The sequence below is a fragment of the Salvelinus fontinalis genome, chromosome 9 (genome assembly GCF_029448725.1).
Source record: "Salvelinus fontinalis isolate EN_2023a chromosome 9, ASM2944872v1, whole genome shotgun sequence".
Taxonomy (NCBI): domain Eukaryota; kingdom Metazoa; phylum Chordata; class Actinopteri; order Salmoniformes; family Salmonidae; genus Salvelinus; species Salvelinus fontinalis.
This window is the reverse complement of record NC_074673.1, coordinates 42,404,938-42,429,564: the sequence shown is the minus strand read 5'-3', so window position 1 is coordinate 42,429,564 and position 24,627 is coordinate 42,404,938. Positions and strand designations below refer to the sequence as shown.

Below are 24,627 nucleotides of genomic sequence, written 5' to 3'. Positions count from 1 at the left end.
GTTGCCATATCAATCACAGTGCTGCTGAGCCTATGTATTAATAGGTTATAGATATTAGTAAACCATGTCCCTTCGCATAGCCACTAGAGGTCCACCTTACCCACATGAAGTAACCTACATTATTGCCTAATAAAATGCAATGTGTTTTCCCTTAACACATAATGCTCTTTGGTTGCAAAGCATATTCTACTACAGTCTTATGCATTGATGCTGCCAAAAGGGTTTATGTGAAAATGACCAAGTTGACAACTTTATATACAGTTGTTTCATCACCTGTAATGTCTGCATGTCAAAATATGGCTTGCATAGACAGACACCCGTTACAATTCCGACGCCCACCCCATTATCTCAGGGGAAAAACGTCAACACAAACAGAACGTAATATTGTAGGGATGGCTGAATGACAGCTTGTTGGACCGGTGAGAGAAGACAATGGAACATAGTTCCAACTAAACCTCGTCTCCCAAGTGACGGTATAGCCCGCCCTCTGATGCATGCTTCGTGGACTGATTCGGAAGAATAGAGAGTTGTTGTCGTGAGCAACAAGTGGGTGCTCTGCGAACTATTTAGTAGGCCTACTGTATTGAGTACTAGCGGCCATTCATTACGCTGAGAAGAACGGGACTTTATATGAAGATTAGATGCTCAAGTGATCTTCTGGACTTCTCTCTGCAGATCAATTAGTACAGATAGGTGCGGTTTGTGTCCCGATAACTTGTGTTAGACTGAACAGGGGAATGCTTCGGAAAGAGGAAAGCACGCATTAAACACCACAAAGTTCGAGGTAAGATACATTGTAGGCAATAGCACGAGCTGAGTAAAAGGACAGTGTGGTTTTGAAACAACTCTCTTTGGTCTATTTTGTACAAGATACAACATTACATGTTTCAGATTAGCTATGGCACATTATAGCCGTTTTGAATGATCATCTACGGGTCTGCCCTCATGATAGTAACAATGTAACACATGTTGTAGTGACACGGAGGTGGCCTTGCTGGTTAGAATCCAAAGAATCAAAGCTTATTCCGTGGTAAATAATGCGGCACACCTCGGTAGTGGGCTACCCTGTCCCAGGCACCCCTCTAACTTCGGATCGGATTTAAATCCTAGCGGCCATCAAAAAAACATGGGGGATTGCACACCACTGTTGTGCCACTAAAAATGTGACCGGAATGAATAGAATGACCTCCTAAAAGTCATCCCCAGACCCCTGCCATATTAATAACATGGTTGCTTTGATGTAATTACATGTAACTGTGATGTTAGTTCATGTGGTTATTATTACTTTGGTTCAATAGCTATAAATTACCAAAGTACAGTAGCTATTATTGTTAGGACTAATGGTGCGCTGATTGTGGTCTGAAACAAACAGCCACATTGAATCAACTGTGACGTAATGTAACATGTATTAGTTCATTGCATTAGGGTTGTGATAATAACACATGTTTCTGAACAACATATTGTTCATTATAAGCCATCTGGGTGTTTAGAAAAATACGTTTATACCCAATGTGCAGTTGTAGCAGCAGTTATTAACATGCATACCTAGGCCAAGATATTGCTTTTTGCATGCCGCATCTAAATGGGTGTGGCCAGCGCTACCGACTCCTGTGCGACTTCTCTAAAGGGCTTGTGATTGGTAAAACATGCCAAGGCCTGGGAGCCAGCCTCCGGTACATGTTAACGGGGACTCATGGATTTCCTGTCTTGAGTTTGTTATTGTTTTGAATTTTTCTTTACTTTTAACCTCCCTCTGATTTCATACAGCCTTGAGTTTGTTGTTGTTAAGACTAGGAGCAGTGGAATTCCCAACGTATGCTGGGTGTTGGGTCTCCGTTTCCCACTGTAGCACCACCATGCATTAGAGATCACACACAGTTGGACTGGCTGTCTGGCACACATGCATGTTTTGTGTTTCCCCCTCAAGGCTCTATATCTGACTCATTTGCGCTAAGGTCTTGTCCTAAGGGTTTGGCCAATTGTCTGCAAGCTATGATGACTGTATTCATATAGGACTCAGGTATAGTGGTTCATAAAGACTGATACAGTACTTTGATAAAAGTCCTAAAATCAATCGCTGCACTGCATTCTGTAAATAGTGTGTCTTGTGTATGAAGCTCAAAGCAAAGCAGCCATTCTTGTGAAAAACTAAATCAGGGTCACACAGAGTGTTTCTTGGTTTTGAAACAAAAGTCTACACCTCACACACATGGTTATGAGCTTAAAAAAAGAAGACGCATGTACCATGTCAGATATGGAGTTTAAATATATTTTTGAGTTTGCATCCCAGTATTACACTTGATATACATCACAGAAGACTGAAATATAACAAAACTATTTGCCATAGAAACACCAGATTTTTGTCTGTTACATTTTTTTAAATGTTGATTAATTATGAAACTATGCAAGATATGAATAACGTTCCACCCATGAGGCCACTAGTCATTTGACTGCAGGACAGGGCTACATGTGTTTTGCAGCTCTGGAAATAGAACTGTCAAACAGGAGAAAGTGGTAGCTAACATTCCTTACAGTGGAATACTCTGTTTAATGAAACTTAAGTGGGTCCATCTGCCACTTACTGCCTGGGTTGGAATTTCAAATCCTTATGAGAGTGGTTCCTCACAGACCACAGGGCCTGCACAGATTGACCTGAAAGTTATTTCGTTGGGGTAACATTGGGGTATAGGGAATTATCCTGTCTGAGTTTTAGCAATATGTCTTGTTTTCTCGCCGATTTTATCACTCGCTGATCAAAATATGACCTTTTTCTCATTGAAGTGTGATTTTAAGGACTGAGCTGCTAAAGGAAATGGCGTCCTGTCATCTTGTCAGCAGCAGTAGAATAGTAGGTGTCCCCGGGCTGTCTAGAGGACATACAGCATACAAATCAAATCCATGGGAGGTCTTGGCATGTAATGGATGATTGGAGAATGCGCTCACTGCCTGAGTTTCCTCCATTTTCAATGTGGTAAGGCAACATTAAGGACCTCTATGAACATAGTAGTGGGCCCCACAGGCCTTTCTGACTAAACACCCATGACGTACCAACTGGGTAACCTGGTAGAGAGTGGACCAATGACACAGAGGGAGACCATACCATGCTTCTGAATCATCAACACCTCTGGGGATAGTTTTTTATATTTCAGTTTTTCAATCTTAATAAACTTTCATCTGTTCCTGTGGCTGTTGGGCTGTTTCACAGGGAAGTGATCTTTTGAGCGCAGAGCTCAGTGGCCTATGCTGTCTTCCCTGCCCAGTGATTTGTTTTGTCTTCACTCCCCTTATATGCCTGTGGTTTTGCTGCTTTGTAAGCATGGTCACAATTCCAATCATTCCTGCTTTTCCGGTTTTAAGCTTCTCTCCGACTTCAGAAGTGGTTTTCCAGTGCCCAACTGTCTCGGTGTGATACGCGGCATGCCTGTCTTAGTGCTAACTGCCCCTCGTGAAAGGTTGCACACAGAACTGTTGTCGCGCCCTCAATCGCAGCGCACATTTCTTCCAACAAAGGGCAGGACAATAGAAGGACAGTACTTCAGATGGAAGCTGTGTTGGAAAATGTTGAAAACATGATGGCAACAGATCTATTCATAGCACTGAGTCAAGTATGGATTTAGCTAACCAAATTAGGCTTTTTTTGTGTTGAGTCATAGTGTCTCACTTGGACTGTACAATGTGTTCTAGTGGAGGACATTGATTGCAAACAGATAGGTCTACCTCGGACATTTTGCTGCGTCGAATTAAACTCTGCACTTCCGGGATCTGCTTGATTACTACAGTATCATCATAATAAACATGAATAACTCTGTCCAGATCCTCTTTATCAATCTTTAATTTCTAGCATTCTAACTACAGCTGGGTTTACAGAAGTGCCCTCAACTGTTCAGAAGGGAGCAGGTGTTAACCAAGCCAAGTCTGCTCCAGAGAAGGCAACCAACAGCACATGTCCCAGACACTCCAGTGCTGTTGACACACCTGCCTGTGGCTGGCCTGCTCTCCCCCTCTCCCCTGTGACATCACAGCATTTATCTCCCCCTCATCACCATCGACATATTTATCCCTTCTGTAAACAGAGTATAGTGCGGCCTGGTCGGCCAAACACTCACACAGGTTCCTCTGGAGTCAGCGCCTGCTTCAAACACTGCCTGGCTTCACTGCCTGGTTCCTTTTTTTGTTTGCTTGTTTAATGGGGAAGTTAAGTCTGCATTCGATATGTGTATTTCAAATACAGTAATTTCCGTTGAGGTTTTTGTGTAAATGGATGGAAAACAAGTCATGAAAATCACTCACTCAGACCTGCCAGTGGCCAGAGTTTTAAAGTGCAAAGATACTGTCAAAGCAGAACCTTGCCATGAACTTTAGTGACCTTTAGTAACCCCTGAGAGGAAAGGCTCTTCGTCCTCCTTTCCGACTTGTCATCCCTTGTATGAGTTTATCCCACATCTGCACTTATAATGACGATGTGCCTGCGTGTGAGGAGAGCAGCAGTGTGCTAGCTGGGCCTGTCCTATCCAGGTCCACATCATTACTGTAGCCTTCACCTCCATCTGCTCAGCCTCTATCCACCTTTGTCATGCACTGCGGCGGTGGGGAGGGGAGGGGGGGATCTCTGTAGCTAACATGAAACTACTTAGTCCTAATGTAATCATAGGTCATGATATATTTGAGAGAAAATAAAGTCGTGTTGAAAGGGGTTGTTGCTATTAGTTAACAGTGTCCCTTTTGTAGCCAGTGTGCAGTGAACCCCGTAGACATGCCCATGTCTGTTGTGTTATCAGTAATAACACTCATGTTTCTACTTTTCTTAAAGGTTAGGTCAGTAAAGAGCAGTTTCTTTGTTGTCTTTTTGATTTGGTATGATATGAATTCACTACACCCACTTTGTTATTTAATCTGCAGCAACACAATTTCATATTTTTACAGTATAAATATTTTTATTGATTTTGGTGTCTTTTTGGGTATGTCCATTAGAACAGAGGCCATATTTAGCGTTTGGGCGTGGGCATGGGCTTAGTAAGAGATTTCAGATTACTCTCCTCACAGGAAATGGCTATGTGTTGATAATTACTTTTAATTAGCACTATTTCATGGTCCACTGTGCATCATAGTCTCATATCAGGAGTTTGGAGTGTTTAGTCATGTCCTTCTGGGAAGTCAAATCATTCATCCAAATGACCTTTGTACATCCTGTGAACAACATTGGAGTTAACTACTGATGTGGACAATAAATGGATGTTTAAGCCTTGGTTAACTAGTAATGAAGATACAGTGTAAATACCGTGGCAGGTTTGTACAATAGGCCTTTTCAGGGCCTGATAGGCTGGTTTGATAAGATGAACCAGCAGCAGGTGATAAAACATCCTCTCCTCTCGTTAAAGATGTAAGACTGCCCTCTACTCCAGCCTTCAGGTATTATGGTCTCAGTCAGGACCCGTAATAGAAGATTGACCTGTAATAGAACATCTTTCTTTCTTTAGCCTCTCTTTCCCACATCTCATTAAGCCACATTAAGAAGGCAGACAGACAGGCAGACAGACAGGCAGACAGACAGGCAGCCAGGACTCAGTTTGGGGCACCATGTTATGGCTGGCTGACACTTGTATCAGTTACTAGAAGCTTTTAAATTCTGATACCAATGTTTTATTTTTGACCTCAGACTGATGACAGTCAGTGTAGAGAGGTGGATGGGGATTGTCAATCCGGCCCCCTGCCTGCATGTCTGTGCTTCTCTGTCTATCTGTGAATGAGTTGCAGCTCTCTGTCTTTCTGCCAGAGTGTTGCCTATGGAGCGGCCTAGCTGCCCGGGACTGACTGGGAGGAGTGTCATTGTGTTATCAGGCTGGGTTTGTTTACAGACAATACTGCACTAAGCCCTGTCTCTAAAACCTCACTCCTCACACTCCGGGTCGGCCCGCTGTGCACATTGATTTGGTTCCCTATATCTGGTTGTTGTGCTGCAGTGTGATGGTGTTACTGTCATAGTTGTGGTGGATGGAGCTGAAGGACCCTTTCTCCTGCTAGAACCAGTGGTTATACACATCCTGGTGGGGAGCTGCCGTTCCTGGGAAATGATCTAGCAAAATGTCATTCCTGTGTAGAAGGTGATAATGAAGTTATGACGTTTACCGCTCTTTGACCGGACAGGTACTTTTTAAAAATGCATTTGAGATTTTACAACTAGGCTAAATGCAAATGAAGAGCTTTGTTTTTCACAAACAACAGGCCATATTCTGATTTAGTTCACTACTTCTTTTCAATAGGCCAGTCTTCCTGCTTGGCTAAATGTATCGCTCTTGGGACAGGGTTTTCCTCTGTGTTTATCGGAGCAGAATGGTTGCTAAGAGCAAGGCTCAAGTTAAAGCCTGGAAGTTTAGTTTCAGGGAAAAATGTGTCTCTCCCTCGTGTCCTAAATTTTCTCATCCACAAATGTTTGATTTCCTGCTGTGGAGGGAGTCTCCTGATGGGGGGGTTGTTTTGTGCAGACTGCAGAGAAAGGCTGTGTCAGCTTCACATAACTGCTCATTAAAACAAGTTGTGGAAACCTGGACCCCCCCCCCCTGGGTCTGTGAGTTGTTCCGGCTCTGCTTGTCGGTCACAGCTGTATCTGTGGAGGTAAAATGTTGTGGTATATATCCTGATATATATTAAAGGAGGGCACAGGCAGGCTGATCCTCTCATCCAATAGCAACCCTCTATTGCTCCTCGGTCCTGCCTTGAGGAAAACCGCTGAGTGTTACAGCAGGAGAGCTATGTTTTGGATTGTTTTAACTGCAGTTTAAATCAGGGGCTGATTCTTGTCTTAGTTCCCCCACCTCCTCTAGCTTCCCCAGAGTCTCGCTTTCTTTAGTGCTCCTCACATGCATGAAAACCTCTCAACAGGCTCTTAGCAATCTCTGTATTTGGGCACCGCCATCTTCAGGGCCAAGCTGTTATCAGGCCCCTTAAATGCTCTGTCTGCTCTGAGTGTTCTCCATCCTTGGTATGCATTCCACCAGAACCTTTCACTGGTTCAGAGCAGCCACTCAAATGCCAAACCTTTTTAAGAAGGTTTACTTCAAAAGATGTCTCAGTTTATTTTTACAGCACGTTATAAACTAAAATTGTTTTTTATTTTTTACACTGAATGCCCGCCATATAAACATGAATCTTTAGAGATGAGGTGAGCCGTTGAGGGGAGCATTAACCGGGCCTCTGGTTAAACTTCCACTCGATCATACCACCCTCCTGACCTGAACACATGCCTGTACCCCACCCCCATCAGAACACACACAGTCACACACAGTCCCTCACCCCAAACTGAGAAGGCTTGTTTAGACAGATTTAAACACAGCGAGCGTGGGGCTATTTCTGCTCGACTCTTATCTCCGTGGTAACTGGCTGTTTCGTGTTTTTATGGGGCTATTGATGTGAGGACTGATTAGACACTATTGTTTTACAAAACGCACACACAGCGCAGCGAGATGAATTACCAGTTGTTGGGTAATTTTGAAGACATTTAATGTATCTGAAACCACTCTTGGCCTTTTTACATCATAATACCAACCCAGCTGTAGCCATAATATATTCCCTTCTGATTTGCCAGCAGTTCAGTTCCCTAACCCTCGGAATGACTTGGGCTCCAATTAGAAATCCCGGGGATTGACTTGCAGCAGGGATCTCCAAACAGTCAGTTATAATGTCCGAGCTGTTTTTGTTTGTCTGTCGGCATGGAGACTTCAACAATGAGACAGCTGATTGGTTGAGCTCCATGATAAGTGAAGTGCAATGTTCCCTCTAAGCTGCAGACTGCCACACAGAAGAAATATCAACCCGTGCAGAGAAGCAATTTTCAAGAGTTTTCCCCTTTAGTTAACACCATCAACGTTTCGCTCAACTGTGGGAATTGTGCTCGAATTAACGCAATATTAGCCACTTTCAATTAAACATTCTGAAACAAAATTAATTATTCAAGATTTAGTATGCAAAGCTAACTGTGCGTGATATTTTCTTGTAGGCAAAGCGCATTGGAGTAGGATTCTTTGCATTGACAGGCAGGACTGCTGCAGATTAGAGCTGCAGTAGGCCTTTATGCTAATAGCCGTTGCCATATATGGATCTATGCCATTCACTTTGAACTGGACTGTGTTTATAGCGGAGTATGTGAGCAGAGTTGAGTGATCAGAAATCCCGCTCAAGCGGTGTTTGCCCAAATGCTCAGGCCAACTGCTCCACTAAAAACCACTCCACGCTCACAGGGGAAAAAACTGCCGCTCAAAATGGAGATTAAAATGAATTAAAATCACAATTTAACTAACACCCATCTATTTTTGTGACTACCTGGACCTACCATTTGGTTTTTGAAGTATTGAAACCAAACCATATGATTTGAATTGAAAGTATTTGAATAAACTTGAAAAGGTGAATGTAAGAAGGGCTCATCATTTCAAATAGGATACATGTTATATTAAACAGCATATTAACAATCTAAATAGACAGGGAGCCTAAGAAGGAACTACAATATTTTAGGCTATATTATTTCAATTATTTCAATGCTATAGCCTACAAAGAAATGCATTGTGAAATACATTGGCGAGTGCAACACACTAGGCTGGTAGGGAGTCAGGGACATTAAGCGCTCAGCATTTCAACAACATTTTGTTGTATTAAATCATTATAGTCTATAACTTGCGCACATAGGTTGTGACTTACTTAAGCAGTAAGGCACGAGGGGGCGTAGTATATGTCCAATATACCACGTCTAAGGGTTATTCTTATGCACGATGCGAAGCGGAGTGCCCAGCCCTTAGCTGTGGTATGTTGGCCATATACCACAAACCCCCAAGGTGCCTTATTGCTACAATAAACTGGTTACCAACGTGATTAGAGCTGTACAAATAAATGTTTTGTCATACCTGTGGTATACGGTCTGATATACCATGGCTATCAGCCAATCAGCATTCAGGGCTCGAACCACCCAGTTTATAATTAGAATTAAATACAAATTAAACAAAAACATCCTTATTAGGTTCAGTATACAGTGCCTTTGAATACTTAAAAAAAAAAAAGTGTTTTGCCAGAGTCTGTAGCTTCAGGTAAATGCGATGGTGCCTGGAGAGCAGGCCAGCAGCAGAGAATATCCTCTGCGCACCTGCAGAGCCACTGGGGATGCTAAACACCCTTTTGGTCACTCTTGCCAGGCTGGGCAGGGATGCAGAGTTGTTATTTCTTCTATACGTAGGCCTCAAGGTTTTTAGGCAAAATAACCCATTCAAAACGGAAAGCTCCTTGAAAGTTGGAAAAGCCAGGCCTATTGGGCCAAAATCAATTATGGCTTATTGTATGGATAATATAACAAACATGAAGGAAACTTTTAAGAGATCAAATTTTTTGTTTATAAAAACTTTGCAACAATGACACACTTATAAAAACTTTGCAACAATGACACACTACCCACCTCGTTCCTTTCTTTTAGCATGTGCATGCAGTAAGTACACCATCATGCTTTGGGGATAGGTGTTTTTTCAGATTCCACAATGATTCTTTAGTTGTGGACTCTACATTACTGCACTCCCTCTCTTGCTCTTGGTCCTCCTCATCTTTGTAAGTCACCTTGATTTTGCAGCTGTGTGTTCTATCAGTTTCTCTCTGAAAATATTTATATTGGAGTGGGCGAGGAGGCCGACGCATCAGCCTTCGGGAATCTCACTCCAGCTCCGATCCTTGTCACATACTCTGATTTTTAAGCATTAGTGGTCTCAAATAGATGCGCATGTTTTGATATCAAAGCCAGAGCTGCATCTACCCACCTGTGCACATTTGTTCATATTCTTTGCTAGTTAGTGAGTTATTAGCCCAGTTATAGGTCGTTTCTAGTCAACAATTAGGGAGTGGTTGCTTCCTGCAAGAGCGCAAAATGTGTGTATTTCTAGTCATCTTTGAAAAGCGAGTCAGGTAAAGAGCTTTTTTTTAATGTCTTATGGAATGTAGGCCTACATTGAACAACACACATTTGCTGCCTCTGACAGAACAGCTATTTGTTAAAATGTTATGGGATTCATTTATCTCCATAGTTTTTTTTATTTTAGTCCACTCTGGTAGTCCTACATGATGATCAAATAGTCACAGCAGCCTACTTGGCCACTGTTAACCTCTACAGGATCCCCCCCCCCCCCCACCACCACTGCGCGGGATGGTTAAGCTAACGTAGGCTAATGTGATTAGCATGAGATTGTTAGTAACAAGAACATTTCCCAGGACATAGACAAATCTGATATGGGCAGAAAGTTTAAATTCTTGTTAATCTAACTGCACTGTCCAATTTTCAGTAGCTATTACAGTGAAAGAATACCATGCTATTGTTTGAGGAGAGCGCACAGTTATGAACTTGAAAATGTATTAACAAACCAATTAGGCACATTTGGGCAGTCTTGATACAACATTTTGACCAGAAATGCAATGGTTCATTGAATCAGTTTAAAACTTTGCACATACACTGCTGCCATCTAGTGGACAAAATCCAAATTGCACCTAACCTGGAATATTACATTTTGACCTTTCTCTTCCATTTCCAAGATGATAAAAAAAATGGAGATGTTTTTTTCTTTGTATTATCTTTTACCAGATCTAATGTGTTATATTCTCCTACATTAATTTCACATTTCCACAAACTTCAAAGTGTTTCCTTTCAAGTGGAATCAAGAATATGCATATTCTTGCTTCAGGTCCTGAGCTACATACAGGCAGTTAGATTTGGGTATGTCATTTTAGGTGAAAAAAAAAGGGTTAGATCCTCAGGAGGTGTATAAAACTGTAACTTAAAATGGGTACAGCCTCAGTGTTCACAGTAAACACATTTTCACAATAATCAAGTTTGTGCTCGGCAAACCTGAAATTTGCTCAGTGCTCCAAAAGATTTGCTCAGTGCTCCAAAAGATTTGAGGAAACTTTGGTGACATGCAGTCTCTGTCCTGTCTGTCCCCCCCCCCCCCCCCGAAAAAAGATATATAAATGTTAAATTGTTTTTTCCTCAATGATTCTGGTGGTCGGTATGCTCAAAATCCCCATATTTGCTAAAACTGCATCAAAACCTCAGGAGGGCAACAGGCAACATTGCCGATTGCCGTATGCAGTGCCTACCTTCCCCTTCATTGAAATGCATAAAAATAGTTGGTGCACATGCGCATTCCTGACTCCTACATTCATTTAATTGAGCGATTTCATATTTTGCGCATGCGTGTAGCCTTAAAAAGGTTGGTCGTCAGAGATACTCGGCTCTTCCTCTCAGTGGTCATGGGCGTCTCTACATAGTTTGACGCTGGCATCCCCTGAGTGTCAACTAACATTAACGAAGCTAGCTTCCCACTGGTTGCACCAACGTTGTTTCCACGTAATTTCAACAACAAAAAAAAAATTGATCAAATGACTTTGAATCAACGTGGAAAACGGATTGGATTTGCAAAAAGTCATCAATGTAAAGGATTTTTATTTTTTTTTGACGCGACTTTGAACATAAATCCAATAACATGGTGAAATGTTTTGTTGATTTCACGTTGAATTCACGTTAGCTGAACCAAATGTAAATCAAAACTAGAGGTTGAAATGACGTCTGTGCCCAGTGTGTAGTTAGCATAAACAATAACCTGACAAAATGGATATTTGCACCTCAAACAATTTCCCCTTCATCCAGAAAAGTAGAAGAATGGATTTAATTTACATTTGCAATTAGCAGGTCACAGGTGAATGAACATGAGAATAACTGGTTTATTACAAATGTGTAAAACATATGTAACTTGCTCTATCATTAACAGGACCACAAAATACACATTTAAGCTCTGTATACTGTAGAAAAGAGAAGAAGCTTCGTAACGATATCCAAACTCTCTGATCAGTTGTTAAGAGAGAATCACAGAAGTTTGCCGTCATTTTTCAGCCCGGCGCCGTTTGATTCTGCTTGCAGCAACGCAAGTGCCACTGTAGAATACATTGTATGTCTGTCTGTTATTTGGTGCGTGTGTGTGTTAGAAAGACGACCTTGCTATTACCTGGGTCACAGTGGTGCCAGTGGTATCAGGTAAGGCTAGGGAGTCTACTTTCCGAACAGGAAAGTTTACATGAACTGTTAGCTGCTTCAATATCTCTTTGAGTGACAGACAGACGCTAGTATAGCATTAAGTAGACTGTGAATCCCACAGTCTATGGTAAACAAGTGTAATAGATAAAAAAGTTATTGAATGCATGAAACATTATTTGCCAAAATTGGAAACTTGTCATGGTAGAGTATATAAGCTGGAGAGCTATGAAGGTGTTCAGTAGAGCTGGTATTTCCCTAGTGAATGGTTCCTTAATGTAACCATTACGTAACTTAATGGTGTGTTCCTACCGCATGACTGCTTGTTCATAGAGACACATCCAGGCTTTGATTAAGAAAAACACAAATAGCCCATATCCTTTGTCATGCCTGTTTTCCTGCATATTGGTATAAGCTACGTAACCAGTTGTGTAATGCTGCTATCTATCTGCCTTCAGGGGATGACCTTAGCTGCACATGACCCCTGACCTCTCAGAGGGCCTGACTGGCCAGTACAAAGGCTTTCTCATGTTCCAGGGGGAAGTCCCTTAGAGACTGTCCCACATGCTACATCCTGTTGGTGCCACAAGGGGTGTGTGTGTGTGTGTACGTGCACCAGCCCTCCATGTACTGTTATCCCTCTGAGTCAGCTCTGTAGCCACACACACACACGCACGCACGCACGCACGCACGCACACACACACACACACACACACACACACACACACACACACACACACACACACACACACACACACACACACACACACACACACACACACACACACACACACACACACACACACACACACACACACACACACACTCACAGAGCAGCTCATAGATTACTGCACCTGTACATAGCCCATCTATAATTTAGCCCAAACAACTACCTCTTTACCTACTGTATTTATTTATTTTGCTCCTTTGCACCCCATTATTTCTATCTCTACTTTGCACCTTCTTCCACTGCAAACCAACCATTCCAGTGTTATTTTTTACTTGCTATATTGTATTTACTTCGCCACCATGGCCTTTTTATATTTTTATTTATTTATATATATATTTTGTTTGCCTTCACCTCCCTTATCTCACCTCACTTGCTCATATTGTATATAGACTTATTTTTCACTGTATTATTGACTGTATGTTTGTTTTACTCCATGTGTAACTATGTGTTGTTGTATGTGTCGAACTGCTTTGCTTTATTTTGGCCAGGTCGCAATTGTAAATGAGAACGTGTTCTCAATTTGCCTACCTGGTTAAATAAAGGTGAAATAAAAAAAAATAAAAAAACACACACACACACACACACACACACCGAGTTCAAAACCACCGGGAAGGGGACATTGACATCCAAACTATTTCTGCAGGCCCTTGTGAATGAGCATCAGCCCCTGTAGCTCAGATTGTTCACGCATTCCTCCACCGTGACGGAGGCATGCACATATAACAGCATGAGAGTCTCCACCAGGGCTCCAGCCTTGCTCTGACACCAGGATACCTCATAGCTGCCATGCTTTTCATATAATTACTACGTGTGCAGATGACGGAGGGTTAAAGCTAATCAAATGTAATGTAATGAATGGGTTAGCATTAGCCAGCTAATCCGTAATCACCTTATCCTATTTCAGGCTTCATGTCATTCATGGTGCAGTCTTAGCATCATCCACATCCACACAATAATATCCTTCCCTGGTAATTGTGTGGTGCAACAGGGAATTGGCTTACCTAGGCTGGAACTACACTACATTAATGCTGTCTCTTCTCTCTAGACTTACTATTAGGGTCCTCCCTCGCCTTTGATTAGCGGTATGTTAGTTGTGAGCCAGAACTGTTGTGCTTGATGATTTTATTAAGAGGAGACAGTTTAAGTGCAGTTAATTCCCCCCTAACAGAGACCAGAGAGCCGAGGTAGAGCTGAAGAGTGTGTTTTGACGAATTTACTCAGACTAAGCAAATGGGTGTTTGGCTCTGGCCTTAGCTGCTGAACTCACAGTTCTCCACACATTCTGGGATTGACCATAGTTCTCCATTTTTGTTTAGTGGAACACTCTACTTCTAGGTTTCTAACCTGACAGACTTTGCAACCTGCCCAAACAATCCGTGTTGCTGCTTTGTATTTCAGCAGATAGCGAAAGGAAGTTAAACTCACTGACCTAGTTCTTGTTGCGGACCAGCTATTCTTTCTACCACACTGAGGTATGTGTCCTCTGTTTACTGATTACCCATCCAGTTCACCACCACCACCACAGTCCATCAAACTAAAGTTCTTATGAGGCCATTGAGGCTGTGGTTGCAGAGCAAATCAACTCCACACACACGCCTCTCATCCACACAGACTGAGACAACAACCCGAGGATGTACACAAACACAGAGTTAATATGTTAGTTGTGTCGGGGTTTGTCAGACTGCCCGCTCCTTGTCGTCATTATCACCAATAAGCACTCTCTAGCCCTTTGCTAAAATGTTTTCGAGCGCAGAACGAGTCACTGGTCCTTTTTTAATGCCGTCGCTAATTTTTGGGATGAGAGACTGCAAAACCAAAAGTACAAGCATAATTGTTGTGTTGACAAAAGCATTGCTTGCATAACTGTAGCAGCCATTTTGATTGAAAACAGTACTGGTTTGCTTGGGCTAAAGGCTTCTGTGTTCTGTGGTCTATTGCGCAAAAACTGCAGCCCGTTGCCCAGCCAGGCCCTCTCCCCTCTCTCCCTTTGAAGATCAGAGGATGTTGTTGCTTAATAATGGGTCTTTTTCTAGATATGTAGAATGATCCCCAGGCAGTGCTCCGTCATGCACCATAGGTACCCTGGCCTGTTTTTAAGGATTAATCAGGGGACATACGACTAATGTGAAACATGTTACAGTGTTTCTTGATACAGTGGAAATCGTGCTGCTATTGTACGCTATCATCACACTCTTGTTCTAGCTATACTGTATGTGCTATTTTGACGTAGTTTTAACTTCAGGATTTTTGAACAAAAAGATTCTGCATGGTACACTCTTAGAAAAAAAAAGGTGCCATCTAGAACCTAAAATGGTTCTTCGGCTGTCCTCATAGGAGAACCATTTGAATAACCTTTTTTGGTTCCAGATAGAACTCTTTTGCATTCCATGAAGAACCCCTTTCTCAGAGGGTTCTTCATGGAACCCTTTTCTCAGAGGGTTCTTCATGGAACCCAAAAGGGTTCTACCTGGAACCAAAAAGTGTTCTCCTATGGGGACAGCCAAAGAACACTTTTGGAATCCTTTTTTCTAAGCATGTAGAGTGTGAAATTCTGAAAGACACGCTTGGCTAGCATCTCCTTTCCTCACAGCTTTTTGACAGCCAGGGGATGTCCAGATGCTTTATAGGTCAGAGTTCAAGCTCTTTGTGGGAGTCAGTCAGTCGGTATATAGGGCTGTGTGTGTCCGTCCCTCTGTCTGGCTGTGAGGACTTAGAGCGTCAGGGTGAGATCAGTGGGTATAATTAGAGGCAGTTGATTATCCCTCTCCCGTCTGTATGTCTTACTCCAACAGTAGCCCATTTACTGAGGAAATAACTAGAAACTGATCCAGGAATAGAGAGCATGACCTGCCCCATGATGGATGCCCCCTTACTCCTCCTGATTTATTCATGATGCTGAGCTGACTCTGAGCTTCCTGTTGTCCATACCCCCTATTTGGACCCCCACTTCCTGTTCTGTCCTGTCCTCTCCCCAATTAGAATAGTGTTTTTTGTGGGGGTTTTGGAGCCGACCAAATGTACAGGTCGAGTTTCAGCGGTACCAGAGAGCTAGCCAAGGCACACAAATCCCCCCCCCCCCTTTTTTGTGAATGCCTTAAGAAATTGATATGGTGTGGAAAACCTCAACCGTAATGCTGATTCTGCAGTTCGCTGCTACAGTCGCTCTCCTGGCCCATCCTAGAGGGGGTTTTGTCTCTTTTTGCTGTTTCTTTTCCTTCGTCATTCTCAATCTCCCCTCTGTAGCCATGTTCAGCAGTACACTGTTCACCACTCTGCCTTCCTTCCACCCTCTGTCCCTGCCTGGTCCTGGCTGCTGGTAGAGATGCTCCTCGCTGATGGAGATCACTTCACTGCTCAGTAGGTGGAGAAGATGATGATGTATTTGGACCAAGTTACATGTTAAACCAGCACCTGCTTAGTGTGAGGCCAGCAGCAGCAGGCCAGGCTGTCTGGTTTCTGTCTGGGGCTGAGGGCTGGCCTGGCGCTGAGGCTGGGGATGAAGTTGGAGCCTAGACCTGGGGATAGAGCTGGGGCTGGGGATAGAGCTGGGCTTGAGGCTGGGGCTAGAGCTGGGGCTGGGGATAGAGCTGGGCTTGAGGCTGGGGCTAGAGCTGGGGCTGGGGATAGAGCTGGGGCTAGAGCTGGGCTTGAGGCTGGGGCTAGAGCTGGGGCTGGGGATAGAGCTGGGGCTAGAGCTGGGCTTGAGGCTAGGGCTGGGGCTAGAGCTGGGCTTGAGGCTGGGGCTAGAGCTGGGGCTGGGGATAGAGCTGGGGCTAGAGCTGGGCTTGAGGCTGGGGCTGAGGCAGAGCCTGGGACTCAGGGTGGTTGGGGTTAAGCTAGGACTGGGATGTGAGCTTTGACGAGAGCAGGGGTAGAGTGGGGCTGGGGCTTGAGCTGCAGAAGTGGCTTATAGAGTGGGGGTTGGGCAGAGTTATGGTCTGTGTAGTTGTGCTGGTGGTTGTTGAAGGGAATTATAGCTGGAACTTTGACTTCACAGTGCAGGATTAGCGAGCCCCTCTATGTGACTGACCGGCACCTGCAAGACTGCAATTCAGTTTAAAGTCTGTTTAAATCCGTTTTTCATTTTGTTGGTGGACATGGGTACACCGTGTGACTTGAGACTCAATAATCAGATTGCCTCTTTAAACTTCCCCCTGCAGAATGTGACTTGAAGCTGATTTCTAAACAATAGTGGGGGTGGATTATCATCTTAAGCAGACAGAAGGTGGACAAGATAACAATAAGTAGGATGGGTTTTCTATTTACTCAGCTCTAGGCTCCCATTGAGCGGTTGCTTCACAGATGAAATGGACGCTGTAATGTATTGACAAGGGCGGACATTTTCCCCAATGACACAATAAAGAGGTTAGTTGTGACTAGTTCATTGTTGTTGTTGGAGTCTGAGTAAGGCCTAGTGTGTGGTGCCGGGATGTTTTAATGGCCGGGTAGAGCTGGTTAGACCCCAACGCCCTGTTACAGGTGGGTATCATGGTCGGCAGCTCTCGGGAGATTCTCCAGCATGGCAAGGGCGAGCGTTGGGCCAGAGCGTTGAGCCAGAGCTTTGGGCCAGAGCGTTGGGCCAGAGCGTTGGGCCAGAGCGTTGGGCCAGTAAACGAAAGGTTGCTGGTTTGAATACCCGAGCCGATAAGGTTAAAAATTGGTCGAATGGCCATTGAGTAAGGCACGTAACCCTCATTTGCTCCATGGGCACCATACTACTGTGGCTTAGCCTGTAAAACACATTTCACTGCACCTACCTGGTGTATGTGACAATAAAACAAATAGGACACTGTCTCAGACCTGCTCTGTTCTCTCAAAACATAAACCTGTGGTGAGGCGTGTTTCTGCACAAAAGCAGGCAGCCTCAAGCGTGTTTGTGTGGTTTTATGCATTGATCAAAGATAAAATAATAACTGGTCCAAGTTCAAAGTGAGTTCACAGTACATGATGAAATAAAGTTAAAGAGGAAGTAAGTATTGCAGTTGGAAAAGTAATGTGACTGTCTCCTTAGAACATATTCATTGCTCACTGTAGCAACATTGTCTGTTGTGCTCAGTGTCCCTGCACAGTTGCTCTGCCTGTCTTCCTGTTCATATCTATGGGACTCTACTTGTAATGCAAAGTGACGTGTTTGGGATGAATGGCAGGGCTCATGCCAGCCAGGACTGTTAGGCCTTTCTGTTCACTTCTCAGTGGAGACACTTCCTGTTGCTGCTTTGAACAGAGCCACATCACACAGACCAGCTGACTTTGGATCAGGGTATTACATGATTAACGGTGATGATTTTGTTATCATTTTACACTTCAGTCAGGCCCATAATTATTTGCACCAATGATAACGATGAGCAAAAAAAGATTAAAATAAATAATACAAATACTGAGCAATATTATATGATTGAAAAAGTATATTTTATATTTTTGATCACATTTTTGTAGCATACAGTATAGATCAGTAGTTGTATAATTTATTTAATAGTCTTTTTTGGTCATCTTTATCAAGGGTGCCAATCATTTTGGATCTGAGATTTTACAAGAAACTTAGGCAAAGGAATCGGCTGCTCAAAGGAGTGAAGTTCCACCACATCTACACAGACATTTTTTAAACCTCCAGTCCATGAAAACAGTAGCCTGACGACTCACACTAAATTCTTCCGCTGCTCTGTTGTTCGCTACATTCACTACATGACCAAAAATATGTTGACACCTGCTCGTCAAACATCTCAGTCCAAAATCATGAGCATTAATATGGAGTTGGTCCCCCCTTCACTGCTATAACAGCCTCCACTCTTTTGGGAAGGCTTTTCACTAGATGTTGGAACATTGCTGCGGGGACTTGTATCCATTCAGCCACAAGAGTATTAGTGAGGTCGGGCACTGCTGTTGGGCGAAAAATGCCTGGCTCGCAGTCGGTGTTCCAATTCATCCCAAAGGTGCTTGATGGGGTTGAGATCAGGGCTTTGAGCAGGCTAGTCAAGTTCTTCCACAACGATCTCGAGAAACCATTTCTGTATGGATCTCGCTTTGTGCACGGAGGAATTGTCTTGCTGAAACAGCAAAGGGCCTTCCCCAAACTCTTCTCACAGAGTTGGAAGCACAAAATTGTCTAGAATGTCATTGTATGCTGTAGCATTAAGATGTCCCTTCACTGGAACTAAGGGGCCTAGCCCAAACCATGAAAAACAGCCCCAGACCATTATTCCTCCTCCACCAAACTTTACAGTTGGCACTATGCAGTCAGGCAGGTAGTGTTCTCCTGGCATCTGCCAATCCCAGATTTGTACATCGGACTGCCAGATGGTGAAGCGTGATTCATCACTCCAGAGACCACGTTTCCACTACTCCAGAGTCCAATGGTGGTGAGCTTAACACCACTCCAGCCGACACTTGGCATTGCACATGGTGATTTTAGGCTTGTGTGCGGCTGCTCGGCCATGGAAACCCATTTCCTGAAGTTCCCGATGAACAGTTCTTGTGCTGACGTTGCTTCCAGAGGCAGTTTGGAACTCACTGGTGAGTGTTGCTACAGAGGACAGACTATTTTTACGCGTTTCAGCACTCTGCAGTCCCGTTCTGTGAGCTTGTGTGGCCTACCAATTCCACTTCACAATAACAGCACTTACAGTTGACTGGGGCAGCTCTAGCAGGGCAGAAATGTGACAAACTGACTTGTTGGAAAGTTGTTATCCTATGACGCTGCAACACTGAAAGTCACTCAGCTCTTCTGTAAGGCCAATCTACTGCCAATGTTTGTCTATGGAGATTGCATGGCGGTGTGCTCGATTTTATACACCTGTCAGCAATGGGTGTGGTCCACTAATTTGAAGGGGTGTCCACATACTTTTGTATATATAGTGTACTTTAGTCTGAGAGTGCCAGCCTTGAAGTTGTGTGTGCTGACGAGGGGCGTTGTAGAAAACAAAGTCATCATCGATTGGATCATTTCTAACCTATCAAAGCCATTGACACATTTTCAAACCACTGCTTTACCCTTGTGTGTTTTGCTCTGGCCCAACCCATCGTTTTCTGGACCAATCAGATGGCCCAGAATGTGTTCACATTCGTGAAGGGTCTGGAGGTACTCAGATCCAGACTTATTGCCGGAGAAGAAACTAACGTCCGTGGGCGCGGTGTAGTGTTTGGCCGGAGCAAGGAGTCTGGATAGCCAGGCAATAAAAACAGCACAGAAAATACTAAACTATTTAGACCGTATTCATCAACAACAAAAGCCCATACCTCAGGAGTTGTCTCTCTCTCAGTCTGCAGCGTTCTACACAGAGAAAGAAAGCAGGGTCGTTCCATATGATTTCATTTACTTTCTGACTGCACCCCTTTTGATTTGAATGAAACCTTTCATACGTTTGCTCAGTGGTAGAAGTGGTCAGGAAGGGACTTTTTTGACCTGAATGCCAAAACATTCAGGAGATGGAGAGCCTCAAAATGGACCCATTTTGCATAAAACCCACCCCACATATGACGTCCATGTTACGTCGTCTGAGGTGTTTGTGTTGTGACCGTCAGCGGTTGAGACGCAGCATATTCTTGAATTCAAGGTGTCATTTCAGTCTTAGAAATGTAAATCTTAGAATGGCCCTATCCCTTCAGACCACTGCAATTTTGCTGGTACACCATTGAAATATAAATTGAATTGAAACTTTTACTTCCAATTACTACCGGAAAGATGGCCGCTGGTCCATCCACCATCAAATGCCAAATTGAATGGAAATGTCTATTCTATTATCTATATTTCTGTGATTTCAATACGGTTCCTGTGGAGGAGGGACGGTTTGATTTAGAAACAATGGATATTCACACTTGAGTCAACATTCTCTGATGTGTGGACCTCCAACCATCTTTGTGGTACCATTTGAAAGTTGAAACGTTTATTCACATTTTAGTGCATTTATCAGCCAATACATGACACCCACCTTGTATTCAAGAGTATGCTGTGTCTCAACCGATGGAAGGCACAACACAAACACCTCAGATTATGTAAAATAGGGTCTTAGCCACAACATGCTAATTATGAATCATTTTATTTATTTTTAGATAATTTACGTTAAAACTTTAAAAAATTACAAAATTTTCATTAAAACAATTTATTTTTCAATAAATCATCAAATAGTTTGACAACCCTGTTTGTAAGCTTTCAAATTGATATCAGACTCAACCGTCTTATCTTTTTCTGTGGTGAAGACATGGATGTCTAATGGTGGGGTGGGTTTTATGCAACATGGCCTAACTTTGAGCACCCCAATCTCCTGAATGTTTTAGCAGTTAGGTTCAAAAAGTAACTTTCTGACCACTTCTACCATGGTCAAACATGTATGGATGGTTTCGTTTCGAATCAAAAGGGGTGCAGTCAGAAAGTGATTGAAATCATATGAAACGACCCACCAGCTAGATGCCTTAGTTTAGAGAAAAGGGAAAAAGGAGAAACAGGGTGGCCATTAAAGGCCCAGGCAACTAAGTTACTGTAATGTGCTCTTAATTATGGTTATTAGGCCTGATTTTTGTCTGTTAAATGCCTCGTCTGATCCCAAGCCTGGTGTTGCTGCAGGCCAAACCGCTATCCGTGGTCTGACTCAGGCTGTTGGCCTGTTGTGTGGACTGATACAGAGAAGTGGTAGTGTGAGGCTGTATAATGGCTGCTTACCTCACGCTGCCCTCTGCTTCTGGGTTTACAACTGTATTTATTAACGCTGATGCTCTCTCTCCTCTCTCCACAGTGTCCAGTGTCATGAAACTAAATCCACAGCAAGCTCCGGTATATGTAAGTACTCCACTTTAATCCCAAATCTGTCTGGTGCATCTGAGGAAATGGATTCAAAGCATCAAAACATATTATGGCTATTTTCCATTGCTAATTAAAAGTTATATTTTGGTGACATGTAAATTATATAGTGTTGTTGAAATATTTGGATGAAAGGAACCAAAGAATAAAAGACAGAATTGCATTCATTATATAGATAGATAGTACATCGGATGTATGTGTACATAACATTGGGTTGAGTGAGTGATAGATAGAGGCCTGTCTGTTCTCTGTGATGGTGAGGGTGGGTTGTAGGGCTGTGCTGGATAATTGCATGTTGGTGCTTTGTTTGGGTTCGAGCATGTTTCATTCGATTTACACAGGGTATGAGGCGCCCACGTGTCACAAGGGTGGCTGGGCTGGAGACATAACACTGTTACTAGATTATGTGGCAAACCTGTTAGACACTGTTTAAACATAAAGGCGGTACCTCCCGGTAAAGCTGGTTGTCCATGTTCACCCTGTGTGTTAAACTAGACCATCTGGTTTATCTGAACATGGATATATAATGGCCATGTGTGTCTGTGCTGGTGGCGAGGTCCTCGCCCTATCGTCTTAGTGATACCAAGTCTGCTTTGTAAACATAGTTTAGTATTGCTGCTCATATCCTAGAACTGAATGTGTGGGTTAAATAAGTTAAAGATTTGCTTTGACTTTGTTAAATTGCGCTTTTTATTTTTTTTAAATGACAAAACATGTTGATGCATCCAGGCAGGGAGTGAAATGTGACATGTGAACCGTCTCTGTAAAGTAACCAGTGCTTGACTTGGACTGAAATAGGTGCCGGTACTCATTTTGGGTGCTGTTTATATTTAGGTGCAGGAACCCCACAATACGTTTGAGCTATTATTCTATAAGAGGTGCAGGAACTCAAGAAGTAGAACATTTGAGGTGCCAGTACTCAGTTCCCGGTAAGCTCCTGCCCAAGTCAGGCACTGAAAGTAATTCCTAAGTGGGCCTTAAAACTGTAACCGAAACACTTTGTGACCCTTTGACTTGGCAGTGCAACAACATTTTTAGGGTGCCAGTGAATGTTTTTAGCTGGTCATGTTCGTTTTTGCTTGACAATTAGCTTTTTGAAAGTGTATTATTATCGAGGTTTATTCAAAACAATGGGTATGCAACAATGGTGTGGTGTGCAAACCAGGTATTCAGAAAGTTGGTTGAATATTTGCGATGCGCAATTTAGTCATCATACTCTGTTTGAAAGAACGTTTCTGAAGGCTTTCCCAGAAAACCTTCCCAATGAAATGTTGACCAAAAAGTAGGACTAACCAACACAATGATATCATGATGATTTGAACCAATCGCGGGAGGCATTTGTTTCGCAAACTCTGCCATCATATGTAACCTACGCTGTACATTGTACAGTACAGCTAGCCAAACACAACAGTCTCTTACTAGGTGAGCAATTGAGTGTAAAGGGCAACTACACCCTCCAATTTCTTATGATGATTGTTCGCAGACCTCAAAAGGGGTCTTCTGATGTGGTCGTTGTGGATTTTTTTTCTTCTCCCTCCTAACAATCAAAGTAAATATGATATTGTTAAGTTAATTCAAATGTAATTATTTGTATATGGAGGGTAGGCCATTATAGGCTGTAGGCTACTTGCTCATTCCGCAAATGAAAGATAACGTTTAAATGTTGCGGACATCATCCATTTCCCGGGCATGCTAATTTAAAAGACGGCTAGTCATAAATTAGCCTGGTTCTGTATGGAATGCGGGTACGTTCTGGGACACAGGTCAGGTCATTATTGCTGCGCAGCGCCGGGAAAAATTGGTGCCACCAAATCCTGCTGGTGCCATCAACTGAAAAAGTTGGTCTAGAACCCTGCTCATAAGTGGAGTCAATGGACAATGTTATCTGTGTGACAATCTGGGTGATGCGAATGGGAGGCTTGCGTGAGTTAGGGATATCTTAACCATCTCCGTGGCCTATTGTTAGTGTGTAGCATGAGTTAGCTCTAGAGGCCTGTAACTGGGTGTGTGGGAGTGGCTTTGGATGGGGCCTGGCTTCAAGTTGTCATTGGATCCCTGAGCTGAGCTTTCAGCTCGGCCTGTGGAGCGGAAGCGGGTAGACTAAAGAGACGGGGAAGGAGGGGGTTGTTGCTGTGTGATGTGTGGCCCGGCAGCGTCTGATTTCAGCGAGCAGCCGCATGAAGAAGGGGATCAGCTGGGCTCAGTGCACACAGCTAGGTCTGGGCTCTCCTCTCCTCCCGGCAGAGCCTTCTGAGCATGCTCAGTACACAAACAGGAAACCCAGGGCCATCAGACATATAGTAGGAGCAGGCTCCAGTCTTCCTCTGACAGCCAGGGGTTTTAATTGGGCAGAGGCAGGAGACGTCTGTGTCAAATCAGCACTCTAGATGAGGTTTAGGAAGGAGACGCCGTTTATACAATATGTGCTGATTCATCCTCATTAACAGGGAGGAAGGCAGCACCTGATCACTCTGAGGATCCGATCCCAGCCCTCCTCTCCGCCACAGATATTCTGCTCTCAGACACAAGATCAGCTATTACGACTCTGATCTAATACATTCACACAGTCCTTAGCTAGCCTCAGATCTATGGCCTGCTGTATTACCAGGGCTGGAAAGAGTACTGAAGTATTGTTACTTTAATTACATTTTATTCAAGTAGAAGTAAAATTACTGGAGTAAAAAAATTACTAAAGTAAAAGTAAAAAGTAGCATTTAAAAAGTACTCAGGGTAAAAGTAATTGAGTTACTTTTAAAATAAAAACAAAAACATCAGCACTTGCTTTAAAACTCTACTTGGCTGATTTACTGACGTCAATCAAGACTGACGTGTATCTCGTGACTAAAACAGTGTTCTCTGGAAGCATGCGACCTATCCCTTTTTGTGCCTGTTGTGGTGGGCCATGCTAACTAGAGGATTCTGTCAGGAGAGGGGAACTCTTAACATATTGTCTAGGAGTACCTCTCCTACACTCAGCCAGGTGTTGTCTTACCTTCCTCAGAACCAGAAAGCTGCAGATCAACGTGACTGAGATGTGCTGCGGTCTGTGATCACGTTTTT

At 43.3% G+C, this 24,627-nt stretch overlaps 1 protein-coding gene across 6 annotated transcripts in view; it reads left to right on the top strand.

The window, feature by feature from the left end:
* Positions 1–395: 395 nt before the first annotated feature.
* Positions 396–24,627, top strand: part of LOC129862634 (A-kinase anchor protein 13-like) — a 98,064-nt gene continuing 73,832 nt past the window's right edge. For all 6 annotated transcript variants that reach the window (XM_055934483.1, XM_055934481.1, XM_055934478.1 and 3 more), the window contains exons 1-2: positions 396–784; positions 21,503–21,546. In XM_055934483.1, coding sequence (XP_055790458.1) covers positions 21,514–21,546 — 33 coding nt within the window. In that variant the 5' untranslated portion in view covers positions 396–784; positions 21,503–21,513. The remainder of the gene's footprint in view (positions 785–21,502; positions 21,547–24,627) is intronic.